General features: G+C 64.1%; 3 protein-coding genes across 5 annotated transcripts; all 3 read right to left on the bottom strand.

The window, feature by feature from the left end:
* Positions 1-1,553: 1,553 nt before the first annotated feature.
* FOSB (FosB proto-oncogene, AP-1 transcription factor subunit) lies at positions 1,554-6,528 on the bottom strand. Of its 3 annotated transcripts, XM_062636288.1 has the most exons (5): positions 6,291-6,528; positions 4,134-4,412; positions 3,947-4,054; positions 1,777-1,911; positions 1,554-1,646 (listed from the first exon to the last, which is right to left on the bottom strand). In XM_062636288.1, exons 1-5 carry the CDS (start codon positions 6,426-6,428, stop codon positions 1,581-1,583), a joined length of 726 nt encoding a protein of 241 aa, XP_062492272.1. In that variant the 5' UTR covers positions 6,429-6,528; the 3' UTR covers positions 1,554-1,580. The 3 variants fall into 3 exon arrangements, with proteins under 3 accessions (XP_062492272.1, XP_062492271.1, XP_062492270.1); XM_062636287.1 differs by having other exon boundaries at positions 1,555-1,911; positions 4,134-4,414; positions 6,296-6,528; XM_062636286.1 differs by having other exon boundaries at positions 1,555-1,911.
* A 3,129-nt stretch (positions 6,529-9,657) lies between these two features.
* Positions 9,658-11,273, bottom strand: LOC134172814 (reticulon-2-like). Its single transcript, XM_062636283.1, has 5 exons — positions 11,067-11,273; positions 10,793-10,862; positions 10,110-10,156; positions 9,962-10,020; positions 9,658-9,827 (listed from the first exon to the last, which is right to left on the bottom strand). Exons 1-5 carry the CDS (start codon positions 11,271-11,273, stop codon positions 9,785-9,787), a joined length of 426 nt encoding a protein of 141 aa, XP_062492267.1. The 3' UTR covers positions 9,658-9,784.
* A 325-nt stretch (positions 11,274-11,598) lies between these two features.
* LOC134172815 (basic proline-rich protein-like) lies at positions 11,599-16,041 on the bottom strand. Its single transcript, XM_062636284.1, has 5 exons — positions 15,348-16,041; positions 14,549-14,593; positions 14,073-14,450; positions 13,635-13,769; positions 11,599-11,801 (listed from the first exon to the last, which is right to left on the bottom strand). The coding sequence occupies exons 1-5, from the start codon at positions 16,039-16,041 to the stop codon at positions 11,599-11,601; spliced, it is 1,455 nt and encodes a 484-aa protein (XP_062492268.1).
* Positions 16,042-16,152: the final 111 nt, after the last annotated feature.

The following is a 16,152-nucleotide window of genomic DNA, read 5'->3' on the forward strand; positions in this document are numbered from 1 at the left end:
AAACGGGGCAGGAGCCATCCCTAAAGGGATGGAGAGGATGCAGGAACCCCTTGGGATGGGGGGGATGGGGTTGGGCACCCCCAAAGCACCCGATGGGCACCTCCAGCACATCCAGGGCTGGGCAAAACTGCCCTTGAACCTCTCCGGGAGCCCAGCCCGTCTGAGAAATGGAGTGAAATGGGGGGGAGCACCCAAAATGTATCAAAACCCATCCAAAACCGTCCAAAACCATCCAAAACCCGTCCAAAAAAACCATCCAAAACCATCCAAAACCATCCAAAACCATCCAAAACCATCCAAAACCATCCAAAACCATCCAAAAAGGAAATTAGAAAAAAAATGGGGAAAAAAGCAAACCATCATCCAAAAACCATCCAAAAGAAATCAAAACCTGTCCAAACCCATCATAAACTGCCCAAAAATCAAAACCACCAAAAACCATTAAAAAACCCAAAATAAATATGAAAAAAATTAAAACCCTCAAATAAAAATTTCAGAACCCATCAAAAAGATGAAAATCAGAAGCCATCAAAAAAAATCAAAACCCATCAGAAACCATCAAAAAAGAATCAAAAAACATCAAAACCCCATCAATCCCCCAAAAGAAAAACTAAAACTCATAGAACCATTCCAAGCCATCCTAAAAAAAGCATCCAGGAACCTGAAGGCTCCATCCCAAAGCCATCAAGGAACCATCATCAAGGAACCATCATCAAGGAACCATCATCAAGGAACCATCATCAAGGAACCATCATCAAGGAACCATCATCAAGGAACCATCATCAAGGAACCATCATCAAGGAACCATCATCAAGGAACCATCATCAAGGAACCACCATCAAGGAACCACCATCAAGGAACCACCATCAAGGAACCATCATCAAGGAACCCATCCAAAACCATTCAGGACCCATCCAAAAGCATCCAGAATCCATTAAGGACCTGTCCGGGACCCATCCAGAATCCATCCAGGACCCATCCAAAAGCATCCAGAATCCATTCAGGACCCATTCAGGACCCATCCAGAATCCATCCAGGACCCATCCAAAAGCATCCAGAATCCATTCAGGACCCATCCAGAATCCATCCAGGACCCATCCAGAATCCATCCAGGACCCATCCAAAAGCATCCAGAATCCATTCAGGACCCATTCAGGACCCATCCAGAATCCATCCAGGACCCATCCAGGACCCATCCAAAAGCATCCAGAATCCATTCAGGACCCATTCAGGACCCATCCAGAATCCATCCAGGACCCATCCAAAAGCATCCAGAATCCATTCAGGACCCGTCCGGGACCCATCCAGAATCCATCCAGGACCCATCCAGGACCCATCCAAAAGCATCCAGAATCCATTCAGGACCCGTCCGGGACCCATCCAGAATCCATCCAGATTTCATCCAGGATCCATCCAGAAGCATCCAGCACCCATCCCAAACCCTTGCACCCCTCCATCTCCCTCCCCCCCCCCATTCGACGAGCCCAAGATCGGGGGGGGGGGATGGATGTACAGGGAGGAGGAGGAGTTGGTTGGGGGGGATGTGGGGGGGGTTCACAACGCGAGGAGCGAGGGGGAGCTCAGGGAGTCCGAGGATTGGTCGCTGCCGCTGCTCCGCTGATGCGAGGCTCCGCAGGAGGCTCCCTCTGGGTGGGTGAACACAAACGGAGACGCGGGGTTGGGGTTAAGCGGCGGGGGCGGCGCGAAGCAGCAGCAGGCGGGGAAGGGGCCCCCCCGGGCGCCGGGCGCCGGCTCCTCCTTGCGGGGGGCGCTCACCTCGGCGGCCCCGAAGGGCAGCTTGCAGGCGGGAGCGTGCGCGGCCAGCACCAGCTCCAGCCGCTCCTTCTCCTTGCGCAGCTCCGCGATCTCCGACTCCAGCTCCGCCTTCTCCTCCTCCAGCTGGTCCGTCTCCTGCGGGGGGCCGGGGGGAGGCGGTCAGAGGAGGCAGCTCTGGGAGCGGGAGCCCTGCGGCTCCATCCCTGCAGCCCCGGGGACCCCTCGGTGTTCATCCCGGGTCCCTGAATCCATGGGGCTCCGTCCTGCATCCCTCTGTGCTCATCCCGGGTCCCTGCATCCATCCCAGGTCCCTGCAGCCATGGGTGTCCATCCTGCATCCCTGGGTAGCCCTCTGTGCTCATCCCAGGTCCCTTCATCAGTGGGGCTCCGTCCTGCATCCATGGGTACCCCTCTGTGCTCATCCCCTGTCTCTGCACCCATCAGGTGTCCCTGCATCCATGGGTGTCCATCCTGCATCCCTGGGTGTCCATCCTGCATCCATGGGTATCCCTCTGTGCTCATCCCGTGTCCCTGCAGCCATCCCATGTCCCTGCAGCCATGGATACTCCTCTGTGCTCATCCCGGGTCCCTGAGCCCCTCTGTGCTTATCTCATGTCCCTGCATCCATGAGTGTCCATCCTGCATCCCTCTGTGCTCAACCCGTGTCCCTGCATCCCTGGGTACCCCTCTGTGCTCATCCTGGGTCCCTGCATCCATGGGTGTCCATTCTGCATCCCTGGGTATCCCTCTGTGCTCATCCCTTGTCCCTGCATCCCTCTGTGTTCATCCCTTGTCCCTGCATCCCTCTGTGTTCATCCCGTGTCCCTGCAGCTATGGGTGCTCTTCCCCCCTCTGTCCCCCTCTGATGGACCTGACCCCTGTGAGTCCCTCTGTGCTCATCCTCTGTTCCTGCACCCATGGGTGTCCATCTGTCCTGCTCTGATGGACCTGCACCCATGGGTGGTGTCCTTCTGGCCCCCTTTGATGTCCCCTGTGCATGCCTGCATCCCTGGATCCACCTCCCTCCGATATCCCCAGCTCCAAGGGACATTGCTGTCCTGCTTCCATCGTCCCTTGCCCAGGGGACACCCTTGTCCCCCTCCAACACAGCAGCTCCTGGGCTCATCAGTCCCTTGGTGTCCCTTGTCTTGGAGCCATCACTATCCCCATCCCCATTGACCTGTCCTCTTCCAACCAACCTGACTCACCTTTCCTCTTCCAATTCCCTGGGGACACCACGGTCCCAACGGCCATCAACCTGTCTCCTTCCAACGGCCTCGACTCAACATGTCCTCTTCCAATGGCCTCAACTCAACTTGTCCTCTTTCAATGGCCTCAACTCAACCCATCCTCTTCCAATGGCCTCAACTCAACCCATCCTCTTCCAATGGCCTCAACTCAACCCGTCCTCTTCCAATGGCCTCAACCCATCCTCTTCCAATGGCCTCAACCCATCCTCTTCCAATGGCCTCAACCTAACCCATTATCTTCCAATGGCCTCAACTCAACATGTCCTCTTCCAATGGCCTCAACTCAACCCATCCTCTTCCGATGGTCTCAACTCAACATGTCCTCTTCCAATGGCCTCAACTCAACCCATCCTCTTCCAATGGCCTCAACTCAACCCATCCTCTTCCAATGGCCTCAACTCAACCCGTCCTCTTCCAATGGCCTCAACCCATCCTCTTCCAATGGCCTCAACCCATCCTCTTCCAATGGCCTCAACCCATCCTCTTCCAATGGCCTCAACCCATCCTCTTCCAATGGCCTCAACCCATCCTCTTCCAATGGCCTCAACCCATCCTCTTCCAATGGCCTCAACCCATCCTCTTCCAATGGCCTCAACCTAACCCATTATCTTCCAATGGCCTCAACCTAACCCATTATCTTCCAATGGCCTCAACTCAACCCATCCTCTTCCGATGGCCTCAACTCAACATGTCCTCTTCCAATGGCCTCAACTCAACCCATCCTCTTCCAATGGCCTCAACTCAACCCATCCTCTTCCAATGGCCTCAACTCAACCCATCCCCTTCCAATGGCCTCAGCTCAACCCATCCCTTTCCAACTCAACCCAGCCCATCTCTTTCTACCCTAAACTCAACCCATCCCCATTCAACCAAACTCAGCCACCCCCTTCCAACCCACCCCACCCATCCCTCTCACTCACCGCCTGCAGCCGATCTGTCAGCTCCCGGCGCCGGTTCCGGCACTTGGCCGCCGCCAACTTGTTCCTCTCCCGGCGCACCCGGCGCTTCTCCTCCTCCTCTGGCGTCAACTGCCAAAGGGACAGCACCATGAGCCTGGTGACCCATCTGTCCCCATCCTCCCCCCCAATCCCGTCCCATGGCACTCACCGTCTCCTCGCGGCTGCGCCGGGGCCGCACGCGGCTGGGCCGTGCCGGTGGTGCCGGTGCTGCGCTGAAGCTGCCCATGCCTGGCGTGGAGTAGCTGGGTCCTGGCAGGTCATAGGGATCGAGGGGGGGGGGATGCGCCATGGGAGCCCCCGGGGGCTGTGATTGGGCCACCGAGGAGATGAGGGTGGGTTGCACCAGCCACTGCAGGTCCTGGCTGGTGGTGATGGCCGTCACCGTGGGCACAAAGGAGCCGGGCATGTCCCCCAGTGCGCCGCACTCCTGTGGGGATATGGAACGGGTCAGAGCCATGGGTGAGAGCCCCCGGGCCAGTGCGCAGCCACCTCGTGTGCCTGGTACCCACGTGCAAGAGCTCCTGGCACTGCTGCACAACCGCCTCATGCCCTGGTACCCGTGTGCAATGATGCTCTTAAGTCTCTAGCACTGATTTATGTCACCCTCAATACTCTGGTACCCATGTGCAATGATGCTCTTAAGTCTCTAGCACTGATTTATGTCACCCTCAATACCCTGGTACCCATGTGCAGTGATGCACAACAGCCTCATGCCCTGTGCAATGATGTCCTTGAGCCCCTGGCACTGATTTATGCTACATTCAGTGCCCTGGTACCCATGTGCAATGATGCACTTCAGTCCCTGGCACTGATCTATGCCACCCTTGATGCCCTGATACCTGTGTGAAATGATGCCCATGAGTCCCTGGCACTGATTTACTTCACCCTTATGCCCCTGGCACTGATGCACAACAGCCTCATTCCCTGGTACCCATGTGCAATGATGCCCTCAAGTCCGTGGTACCCATGTGCAATGATGCATTTTAGTCTCTGGCACTGATTTACACCACCCTCAGTACCCTGGTACCCATGTGCAATGATGCACTTCAGTCCCTGGCACTGATTTATGCCACCCTCAATGCCCTGATACCTGTGTGAAATGATGCCCTGGCACCCATGTGCAATGATGCCCTTGAGTCCCCGGCACTGATTTACACCACTCTTATGCCCCTGGCACTGATGGACAACTGTCTCATGCTCTGGTACCCATGTGCAATGATGCCCTCAAGTCCCAGGTACCCATGTGCAATGATGCCCTTGAGTCCCCGGCACTGATTTAAACCACTCTTATGCCCCTGGCACTGATGCACAACTGTCTCATGCCCTGGTACCCATGTGCAATGATGCCCTTGAGTCCCTGGCACTGATTTACACCACTCTTATGCCCCTGGCACTGATGCACAACTGTCTCATGCCCTGGTACCCATGTGCAATGATGCCCTCGAGTCCCTGGCACTGATTTACACCACTCTTATGCCCCTGGCACTGATGGACAACTGTCTCATGCCCTGGTACCCATGTGCAATGATGCCCTTGAGTCCCCGGCACTGATTTACACCACTCTTATGTCCCTGGCACTGATGCACAACTGTCTCATGCTCTGGTACCCATGTGCAACGATGCCCTCAAGTCCCTGGTACCTTTGTGCAATGATGCCCTCGAGTCCCTAGCACTGATTTATGCCACCCTCGTGCCCCAGCACCCCTGTGCAAGTCCCCCCCCCCAGCCACACCGTGCCCTCATGCACCATTCCCCCCCCACCTCGGCGTCTGCCCTATGCACCCCTTTCCCCTTTAAGAGGATGGGGACCCCCTAAACCCCCACCAGCACCCCGAAAACGAGGTGGGGGGGGCACCCATGCCCCCTCCAGGGGCTGGTTGGTGTTGAACGCCCCCCGGTATCACCGGGACCCATTATAACGGGGGGGGATGCTCGACACCCCCCCCTTCACCCTTTTTGGGGGTGCGCTAGTGCGGCAATGCGCCAGCAGAGGGCGCAGCAGCGCCGAAGGAGAGGGGGGGCGTGGCCACGCGGGAGGGGGCGTGGCTCCCCACACCCTCCCCCACCTCCCCGTTGCCTAGCAACAAACTCCCGGGGGGGGGGGTGGCGGTGTCTAAAATAGCCCCGCGCGCGCCGTACGTGCGCCGCGTCATCACGGCGGGCTCCCCGCGCGCGCGTCACGCCGTTTACGCACGACCCCGCCCTCTCCGCCCCCCCCCCCGCCCCACCACCGCCGCCGCCGCCGCCACCCAACCAAGAGCCGCTCACGGCCGCCCCCTGCCGGCGCCGCCGCGCAAGCGCCCACCTGAGCCGCAGCCGCCGCCGCCGCCGCCGCCGCGGGGCTGCCGAAGGAATCGACCGAGGAGAGGTACTGGGACTCGGCCGAGGGGGAGGAGCTGCACCGGGAGCCCGAGTCGTAGTCCCCGGGGAAGCCCTGGTACATGGCCCCGGGGCCGCGGGGGCCGCCCCGCCGCGCCAAGGCTGCGGGTCACGCTACCGGCATCCCGGGCACCCCCCCCCGGGGAACGGGGTCAGTTCGGGCCCCGGGGCAGCGGCTGCGAGCGCCGGTTCGCCCCTGCCGGGCTCTGGGTCTCCGGTGCAAAGCCCTGGAACGCCGCTGTAAGCTCCGGTGCGTTGGTCCCAGGGTTCGGTTGTCCCGTATAAAGCTCCGGTTCGCTGCTATAAGCCCCGGTGTACCCGTCCCAGGCTCTGGGCCTCCGGCAGAAAGCTCCGATTCGCTACTCCAAGCCCCCGTGCAGCCGCTATGAGTCCCGGTGCGTCCGTGCCAGGCTCCGGTTCACTGCTATAACCCCCGGTGCGTCCGTGCCAGGCTCCGGTTGTCCTGTATAAGGCCCCGGTTCGGCCGTGCCAGGCTCCGGTTATCCGGTAGAAAGCCCCGCTCCGCTGCTATAACCCCCGGTGAGTCCGTGCCAGGCTCCGGTTATCCGACAGAAAGCTCCGCTTCGCCTCTATCAACCCTGCCGTGTCCGTCCCCCGGATCCCCGGTGCAAAGTCCCGGTCGAGCCGCTGCAAGCTCCGGTAAATCCCTTCCCAGGCTCCGGTCCGGCCGTTACGAGCCCCGGTACATCCAATCCGCCGGTGCAAAGTCCGGTTGAGCCCAGTCCCCGCCGCTCGCCCCCCTCTCTCCGCTATTTTATGAATGAACCGCTCGCCCGCCGCGCCGGCACTTTATACGGCGAGGCTCCGCCCCCCGCGCTGACGTCACGGCCCCCGCCGCCGCTGTCCCGGGACCCCCGGGACCCTCCGGACCCCGCGGTCGCCGCCGCCACCGTCGCCGCCGTCGTTCTGAGGCCCCTGGAGCCGCCGCCGCCGTTAAGAGGCTCCGCGACGGGCGGGGAACGGGGGGGATCCCTCGCCCCGCCCCCTCCGGAGTTCCTGTGACGCAATTAGCCATATATGGGCTTGTCTCGGAGTGTTTGTTTGGTATCCTAGCAATGACGTCACAGGGAATCCCTTCGCCGCCGCCGCCGCCGCCGAAAACGCGTATTAATAGAAACGGCAGCCGCGGTTCTAGAAACGGCCTGAACCGTCCGGGCCCCAACGCCGGTGACTCCCCGGTGACCCCCCGGTAACGCCCCCGCGACCCCCCCCCGACCCCCCCCCATGACCCCTTTTTCCCCTCCTGTAACCCCCCTCCGGAAACCCCCTTTAACCCCCGGTAACTCCTAAAGGATCATCCCGGGGGGGGATGCCCCGGCCCCGGCCATTGACCCCACTGATGGGGGCGGGAGGGATCCGGTAACGGGGGGGGGGGCGCACACCGGGAGTGCGGTCCCGTTCCCGGGGTGCAGGGCCACGGTCCATGGAGGGAGGGGGGGGTCCCGACCAACCGGAGCCTCCCTTGGGGGGGTGTCCGGTCCCGTTATTGGACACCGGGGTCTGATGTCACCGGCGGGAACCGACGCTGAGTCACGGTGGGGCCACGGAGGGGGGGGGGGGGGAGCCGTTCCCACGCCCCCTCATTCATTCATTCATTCATTCATTCATTCATTCATTCATCGGTCGTTTATTCATCAGGGCAAGTCCCGCCCCCAGTGCGGGGGGGCGGGGCCGGGGGGTGGGGCAACCCCGGTGGTGTCCCTGTGGTGTCCCGTTGCTCCCGTTTGGTGTCCCCTGGGATCTCAGCCCCGGTGTCCCTGTCCCGGTCCCAGCCGGGCTCTCCCCGTTGTCCCGGTGTCCTGCTTCCATTCCCCCCGGGGTCCCTTTCCCGGTTCCAGTCCCGGTGTCCTGGTGTCCCGGCCAGGTTCCTCCCAGATCACGGTGACCCAGTCCCAGTGCCCTGTTATCCCAGGGTCCCCAGTCCCGGTGTTCCCGTATCCCTGTCCTGGTTCCAGTATCCCTGTCCTGGTCCCAGTCCCGGTATTCCGGTATCCCTGTCCCGGTGCCTGTATCCCGGTGTCTATGGATCCGGCCGGGTTACCTCCACTGTCCCGGTACCCTGGTCTCGGCCGGGCTCTCCCCAGTATCCCAGCCCCGGTACCCCGGTCGCAGAGTGGTTCCCTCCAGGTCCCGGTGTCTCGGGGTCCGGCCGGGTTCCCCCCCGTGTCCCGCTACCCCGGTGTCCCTGTCCCAGCTTCTGTGTCCCTGCCTCCGTCCCGGTGTCCCGGTCCGGCCGGGCTCTCCTCGGTGTCCCTGTCTTTGTTCCTTTCCTGGCCGGGTTCCCCTCGGAGTTCTGGTACGCCTGTCCCCATATCCCTGTATCCCTGTATCCTGGTGTCCCAGTGTCCCCATATCCCGGTGTCCCAATATCACGGTCCCCATCCCTGTATCCTGGTCCCCATCCCTGTATCCCGGTCCCTGTATCCCAGTCCCTATCCCGTTATCCCGGTCCCCATCCCTGTGTTTCCCGGTCCCTATCCCGTTATCACAGTCCCCATCCCTGTATCCTGGTCCTCATCCCTGTATCCCGGTCCCCATCCCTGTATCCCGGTCCCTGTATCCCGGTCCCTATCCCGTTATCCTGGTCCCTATCCCGTTATCCCGGTCCCCATCCCGTTATCCCGGTCCCTGTATCCCGGTCCCCATCCCGTTATCCCGGTCCCTATCCCGTTATCCCGGTCCCCATCCCGTTATCCCGGTCCCTATCCCGTTATCCCGGTCCCTGTATCCCGGTCCCTGTATCCCGGTCCCTATCCCGTTATCCCGGTCCCCATCCCGTTATCCCGGTCCCTATCCCGTTATCCCGGTCCCCATCCCGTTATCCCGGTCCCCATCCCGTTATCCCGGTCCCCATCCCGTTATCCCGGTCCCTATCCCGTTATCCCGGTCCCCATCCCGTTATCCCGGTCCCTATCCCATTCGCTCTCTTCCACACACAAACCCCCCCCCCCGCTGTAAACACGCTCGTGTCGCCCGGCGACGGCGTTCCATGCCGGTGACGTCAGCACGTCCGGCGTCCCGTGTTTACGTCGCGCGGCAACCGCCGTGACCTTGGCAACGGAGAGGGGCGGGGCCAGGGCCCGAATGAGGGGGGGCGTGGTCAGGGTGGGAAAGGGGCGGGGCTTGCGCCGCCGGGCTCCGGCGCGTTCCGCGGCGCTGGCGGAGGGCACGGCGGGGTCACAGGGGTCCGCAGGGTCACGCGGGGGTCACCCAGTGACCCCCCCCTTAAGCCCCCCCTCTTTACCCCCCCCGTGTCCCCAGATGCACCCCGGTTGTCACAAGAGTCTTTATTAAAGTGGGTCCCCCCCACAGGACAGGGGGGGCCGGGGGGGACCCCGGCTCCTTCCCCCCCCCCCTCCGCTGTCACCTCGGGCGGGGGGGGGGGGCACACGGGGGGGGTCACTGCGGCTTCGCTTTGGCACTGGGGAGCTTGGCCTGGATCCTGCGGGAGAGTGGAGCTGGGGGGGGGTGGAGAGCCCCAACCCCCCCCCGGGGGCACCCCATAACCCCCCCCCCCCCGGAGAGGTTCTGGGGGGGGGCAGGGGTGGGGTTGGGGTGCGGGGGGGTGGCTCTGACCTGGCCCGGAGGTGGCTCAGGTGGCTCCGCACCAGGGTCACGTATTGGTCGATCTGGGCCTGGGGGCACAGGGGAGCAATTGGGGACATGGGGGGGGGGGAGGCCGGGACCCCCTTGTCGTCCCCCCCTTGTCCCCCCCCCCATGTACCTGGTGGTGCCGGTAGAGCACGGGGAAGGTGAACGCGCAGATGACGCCTGGGTGGGCAGCAGCTCGTCACGCACCATGTGCCCGTGGTGTCCCCATGGCATCCCCATCCCATGTGCCCATGGTGTCCCCATCCCATGTCCCCATGGTGTCCCCATCCCATGTCCCTTATGTCCCATCCCTCTCCCATGTCCCAGTCCCAAATCCTTTGTCCACATCCCATGTCCCTGTCCCCACACCTTGTCCCCATACTGTGTCCTTTATCTCTCATCCCCCTCCTATGTCCCTGTCCCCATGCTACATCCATGTATCTTGTTTCCTATACCAATGACCCATCCCCATCCCATTCCCATCCCCATCCCATTCCCATTCCCATCCCATCCCATCCCTATCTCCATCCCATCCCCATTCCTTGTCCTCATCACATCCCTATCCCCATCTGATCTCCATTCCAACCCATTCATATCCCCATCCCCATCCCTTCTTGTCCTCATCACATGCCTATCCCCATCCCATCTCTATCCCATTCCCACCCCCCTCCCATCCTCATCCCTTTCTCATTCTCATCCCATCCCTATCCCCATCCCACCCCTATCCCCATCCCTTGCTTTCCCCATCACATCCCTATCCCCATCCTCATCCCCATTCCCATTCCCATTCCATCCCCATTCCCACCCCATCCATACCGGCTCCCAGCAGCGTCAGCCCGTTGCAGACGGCCCCCACGTAGGTCAGCAGGTAGAACAAGAAGGCGAACTGTGCCCAGAGCCACCATCATCACCGGCACCGCCACCGGCACCCCCGGCACCCCCAGCCCCACATCCCCCCGGCCCCACATTCCCCCCAGTCCCACATCCCCCCAGCTCCACATCCCCACATCCTCCCCAGTCCCACATCCCCTCAGCCCCACCGGCACACCCCACACCCCCCCCCCAGCCCCACATCCCCCCACATCCCCACCTTGAGGGACTCAGGGACGCTTTGCACCAGGAAGAGCCGGGCCAGGGTGCGTGTGGCCGCGCACAGGTGCCGGGCGAGGCGCCGGGCCCAGCGCTGCTGCTCCTCGGGGCTCAGCCCCACCGCAGCCTCCGGCGGCTCCCTATGGGGCAGGGACAAGGGGGGGGGGGTTAAGACCCCGTTGGGACCTTGGGGATGGGGACGCCCCATGGTGAAGGGGGGGAAGGAACCCCATTGGGACCTTGGGGATGGGGACGCCCCATGGTGAAGGGGGGGAAGGAACCCCATTGGGACCTTGGGGATGGGTCTGCCCCATGGTGAAGGGGGGGAAGGAACCCCATTGGGACCTTGGGGATGGGGACGCCCCATGGTGAAGGGGGGGGGGGAGGGGGGGAACCCCATTGGGACCTTGGGGGAACCCCATGGTGGGACCTTGGGGATGGGGACGCCCCATGGTGAAGGGGGGGAAGGAACCCCATTGGGACCTTGGGGATGGGTCCGCCCCATAGGGCCGTGGGCGGGGGAGGGCCCTCACTCACCGCGGCGCCCGGTGCGGCCGCAGCGCCCGCAGCGCTCCCTGGTGCAGGCGCCGGGGCAGCGTCACCGCCAGCACCGCCAGGGCCCCGTAGGCACCGACGCTGACGGCGCTGAAGCGCGCGAGGCAGCCGAGCCCCGCCAGCAGCGCGAGCAGCACCAGCGCCGAGCGCGCGGGGTCCCGCCAGTGCAGCAGCTCCCACACTGCGGGGGCAGAGCCGGGATGAGCGCCCCAAAGGGTCCCACTGCAGCCCAGTGCGTCCCGATCCATCCCACTGCAGCCCAGTGCATCCCAATGGGTCCCAGTGCAGCCCAGTACGTCCCGACCCACCCCAGTGCGTCCCGATCCATCCCAGTGCGTCCCGATCCATCCCAGTGCACCCCAGTGCGTCCCGATCCAGCCCAGTGCGTCCCGACCCAGCCCAGTGCATCCCGATCCATCCCAGTGCATCCCGATCCATCCCAGTGCGTCCCGATCCATCCCACTGCAGCCCAGTGCGTCCCGACCCACCCCAGTGCGTCCCAGTGCATCCCGATCCATCCCAGTGCATCCCAATGGATCCCACTGCAGCCCAGTGCGTCCCGACCCACCCCAGTGCGTCCCAGTGCATCCCGATCCATCCCAGTGCGTCCCAATGCATCCCGATCCATCCCAGTGCATCCCGATCCATCCCAGTGCATCCCAGTGCATCCCGATCCATCCCAGTGCAGCCCAATGCATCCCGACCCATCCCAGTGTGTCCCAATGCATCCCGACCCATCCCAATGGGTCCCACTGCAGCCCAATGGATCCCGATCCATCCCAATGCATCCCAATGGATCCCCGTGCATCCCAATGCAACCCGATCCATCCCAGTGCATCCCATTGGATCCCAATCCATCCCAGTGCATCCCAATGGATCCCGATCCATCCCAGTGCATCCCAATGGATCCCAGTGCATCCCAATGCATCCTGATTCATCCCAGTGCATCCCAATGGATACCCGTGCATCCCAATGCACCCCAGTGCATCCAATTGGATCCCGATCCATCCCAGTGCATCCCAATGGATCCCAGTGCATCCCAGTGGATCCCAGTGCGTCCCAATGCATCCCAGTGCCTCCCAATGGGTCCCACTGCATCCCAATGGATCCCCACTGCATCCCAATGGATCCCAGTGCATCCCAGTGAACCGCCATTGGATCCCAGTGCAGCAGCTCACACACTGCGGGGACAGAGCCAATGACCCCCCTGTGCATCCCAATGACCCACCCCCCCCCCGCATCCCAGTGCATCCCATTGGATCCCAGTGCATCCCCGTGACCCCCAGTGCATCCCCTTGCATCAGCTCCCACACTGCAGGGCAGTGTGCAATAACCCCCCTGCATCCCAGTGCATCCCAGTTCATCCCAATGAACCCCTAGTGCATCCCAGTGCATCCCATCGGATCCCAGCGTACCCCAATGACCCCCCACCCTGCATCCCAGTGCATCCCAATGACCCCCCACCCTGCATCCCAGTGCATCCCAGTCCATCCCAGTGACCCCCAGTGCATCCCCATGCAGCAGCTCCCACACTGCGGGCAGTGTGCAATGACCCCCCCCCGCATTCCAGTGCATCCCAGTCCATCCCAATGAACCCCCAGTGCATCCCACTTAACCCTCCGCTGCATCCCACTGCATCTCACTGCCCCCAGCGCTCCCAGTGCCCCCCATTGCCTCTCACTGCTCCCAGTAGCCTCAGGGCCCCCCCAGTGCCTCCCAGTAACCCCAGTACCTCCCCCCCAGTAACCCCTCCAGTGACCCCCACTCCTCCCAGTACCCCCCTGGAGACCTCCCAGTGCTCCCAGTGCCCCCTGACACCCCCATTGCCCCCCATTGCCCGGTGCCCCCCCCACCCTGTCTCTCCATGGCTCCCGCTGGCGCTGCCGGGGGGGTCACCCCTATTTTTAGCGGCCAATCCCTCGCCGCCGCCCGGGTCCTCCCCGCAACCGGACCCCGGGCCCCCCCCCGCCGGGAGCCCCCCCCTCCCCTGCGCCGCGCCCGATTGGCTGCTTACCCAGCACATCAGCGCCCGCCGGGCTCGCTGATTGGTCGGGGGGCGCAGGAGGCGGGTCCGGGTTCGGCGGGGGGTCCGGAGGGGGCGCGGGGCGGGCCGGCTGCGGGGCGCCCCCTGCGGGCTGGGGGGGGGCTGCTGGGGGAATGGGGGGGTCAAAGGGTTATGGGACCCCCCCGTATCCGAGACCCCCCCCCAGGCCCCCCTATGGCACCGAGTCCGCATTGGGGCCCCCCCCATATCTCCCAGCCCCCTCTTAGGGACCGCTCCCATGGCCCCCCTTCCCTCCCTTTAACCCCCCCATTGCCCCCGGCTCCCCTTGAGGAGCCCCCCCATTGCCCTCAGCCCCCACTGAGGCGTCCCCACGACCCCCAGCCCCCCCTTCGGGACCCCCCCATGACCCCCAATGACCCCCTTAGGCACCCCAATGCCCCCCCATACCCGGCCTCATCGGGGGCTCCTCCATCTCGCCCCCCCCCCCCACCGGCAGGGCCCCCTCCACCTCCAGCCGCCCCTCGGGGGGGGGCGGGGGGTCCCCAGGCCGCTTTGGGGGGGCTCTGACCCCTAAATGGGGGTCCAGCCCCCGGGGGGCGGGGCCCGAGCCCAGGCGGGGGGGGCGGCTCCGGCGGGGGTCCCGGCGGCAGCGGGGTCCCGGTTCTGTTGGGGCGCTGCCCCCCCCTCCAAAGGCGATGTAGGAGAAGGTGAGCTCGCGGGGGGGGGTCCGGGGGGAAGTCCCCCCATCTTCATCCTCCTCTTCCTCTTCGGGGGGCTCCGGGGCCACCGCAAGCTCAGGGGGGAACTCGGGCTCCTCAGGGCCACCTTTGGGGGATTTCGGGGCGTCAAGGTGGGGGGTTGGGGTTTCCCCCTTCCCCCCCCCCAAATCTGCACCCCCAAAGGAGGGGTTCGGCCCCACTCACCCTCCGTGGAGTCCGGGGTGGTGGAGGCCGTGGACGGAGCCTCTTCTGTGGGGACACACACACACAAAGGGTGTGGGGGGGACCGTGGGGAACCCCCGTGTTCCGGAACCCCCAAACCGGCTCCAGCACTGCCCCCCCCCCCCATCACGCCCTATCTCCGGTGTCCCGGGCCCCGGATCCCCGGTACCCCCCATTCCCATTCCCTCCATCCTGGTACCCACATCCCCGGTACCCACATCCCCGGTACCCACATCCTCGGTACCCGCATTCCCGGTACCCACATCCTCGGTACCCGCATCCCCGGTACCCACATCCTCGGTACCTACATCCCCGGTCCCTCCATTCCGATACCTGCATCCCCGGTACCCACATCCCCGTTATCCCCCATCCCCGGTCCCTCCATCCCGATACCCCCAATCCCGGCCACTCCCGGTGCCTCCACCCCTGTTATCCCTGTCCTCGGACCCTCCCCGTCCCCCCATCCCCTAACCAGTGCCCCGGTTCCCCCTCCCTCCCACTCCGGTCCCTCCCCGTTCCCGGTTCCCCCTCCGCGGTGCTCCCATTCCCGGCCACTCCCGGTTCCCCATCCCCAGTCCCCCCGGTTCCCCATTCCCGGTGCTCACATTCCCGGTCCCTCCTCGTTCTCCATCCCTATTCCCCCATCCCCGGCACCTCCCGGTTCCCGCTTCCCCATCCCCGGGCCCTCCCGCTTCATTCCTCCCGATTCCGGTCCTCTTCATCCGCAGCCGCTCCCGGTGCCTCCGTCCCCCCCTCCCTGCCCCCGGTTCCCGGTTCCTACTGCAGTGGGCGAAGCCCAGGACCTGCCCCATGGCGGCGGCCCCTGCATGAGGCTCCCGGTTCCCCTCGGCCCCGTTATCGCCGGGCCGGCCCCGCCGCCCATCACCGCTCCGCCATGGCGGGGCCCGCGGCAACGGCAGCGGACAAAGGGCGGCGGCGGCCGCGGCGCCGGGGGCGGGGCGGCGGCGGGCGGGGCCCGGGGCGGGACCGAAGGGGACCGGGAATCGGGAACCGGGAACAGGGAACCGGGATCGGGAACAGGGAACCGGGATCCAAGCACCGGGATCGGCATCCGGGACCGGGATCCGGGCACCGGGATCCGAGCACCCGATCCGGGCACCGGGACCGGGATTCGAGCACCGGGATCCGGGTACCGGGCCCGATATCCGAGCATCGGGACCGGAATCCGAGCACCGGGATCGGGAACAGGGAACCGGGATCCGAGCCCCGGGACCGGGATCAAGGCATCGGGATCGGGAACAGGGAACTGGGAACCGACATCGGGAACCGGAGCCGGGATCCGTGCACGGGGCACCGGGAACCAGCACCGGGCACCGGGCACCGGGCTCCGGTGGGGCGTGGCCTTGTGTGTGGGGGCGTGGCCTCGGGCCGGGACTGTCCGGTCCTTCTCCCCCCTCCCCGGTCGCCGCTACCGGAAGGGCCCGGCCTGGCCCCAGCGTTGCCGCCGCCAGCATGAGGTGAGCGGCCGGGGCGGGAGCATAGGGAATACCGGGAACACCAGGAAATGGAACAGGGGAACACCGGGAATACCGGGAACTGGAACCGGGGGACACCGGGAACACCGG

This window comes from Pezoporus occidentalis, unplaced genomic scaffold, assembly GCF_034315485.1.
Source record: "Pezoporus occidentalis ecotype Australia unplaced genomic scaffold, CSIRO_AGI_Poc_V1 ctg479, whole genome shotgun sequence".
In the NCBI taxonomy this organism is placed as follows: Eukaryota; Metazoa; Chordata; class Aves; order Psittaciformes; family Psittacidae; genus Pezoporus; species Pezoporus occidentalis.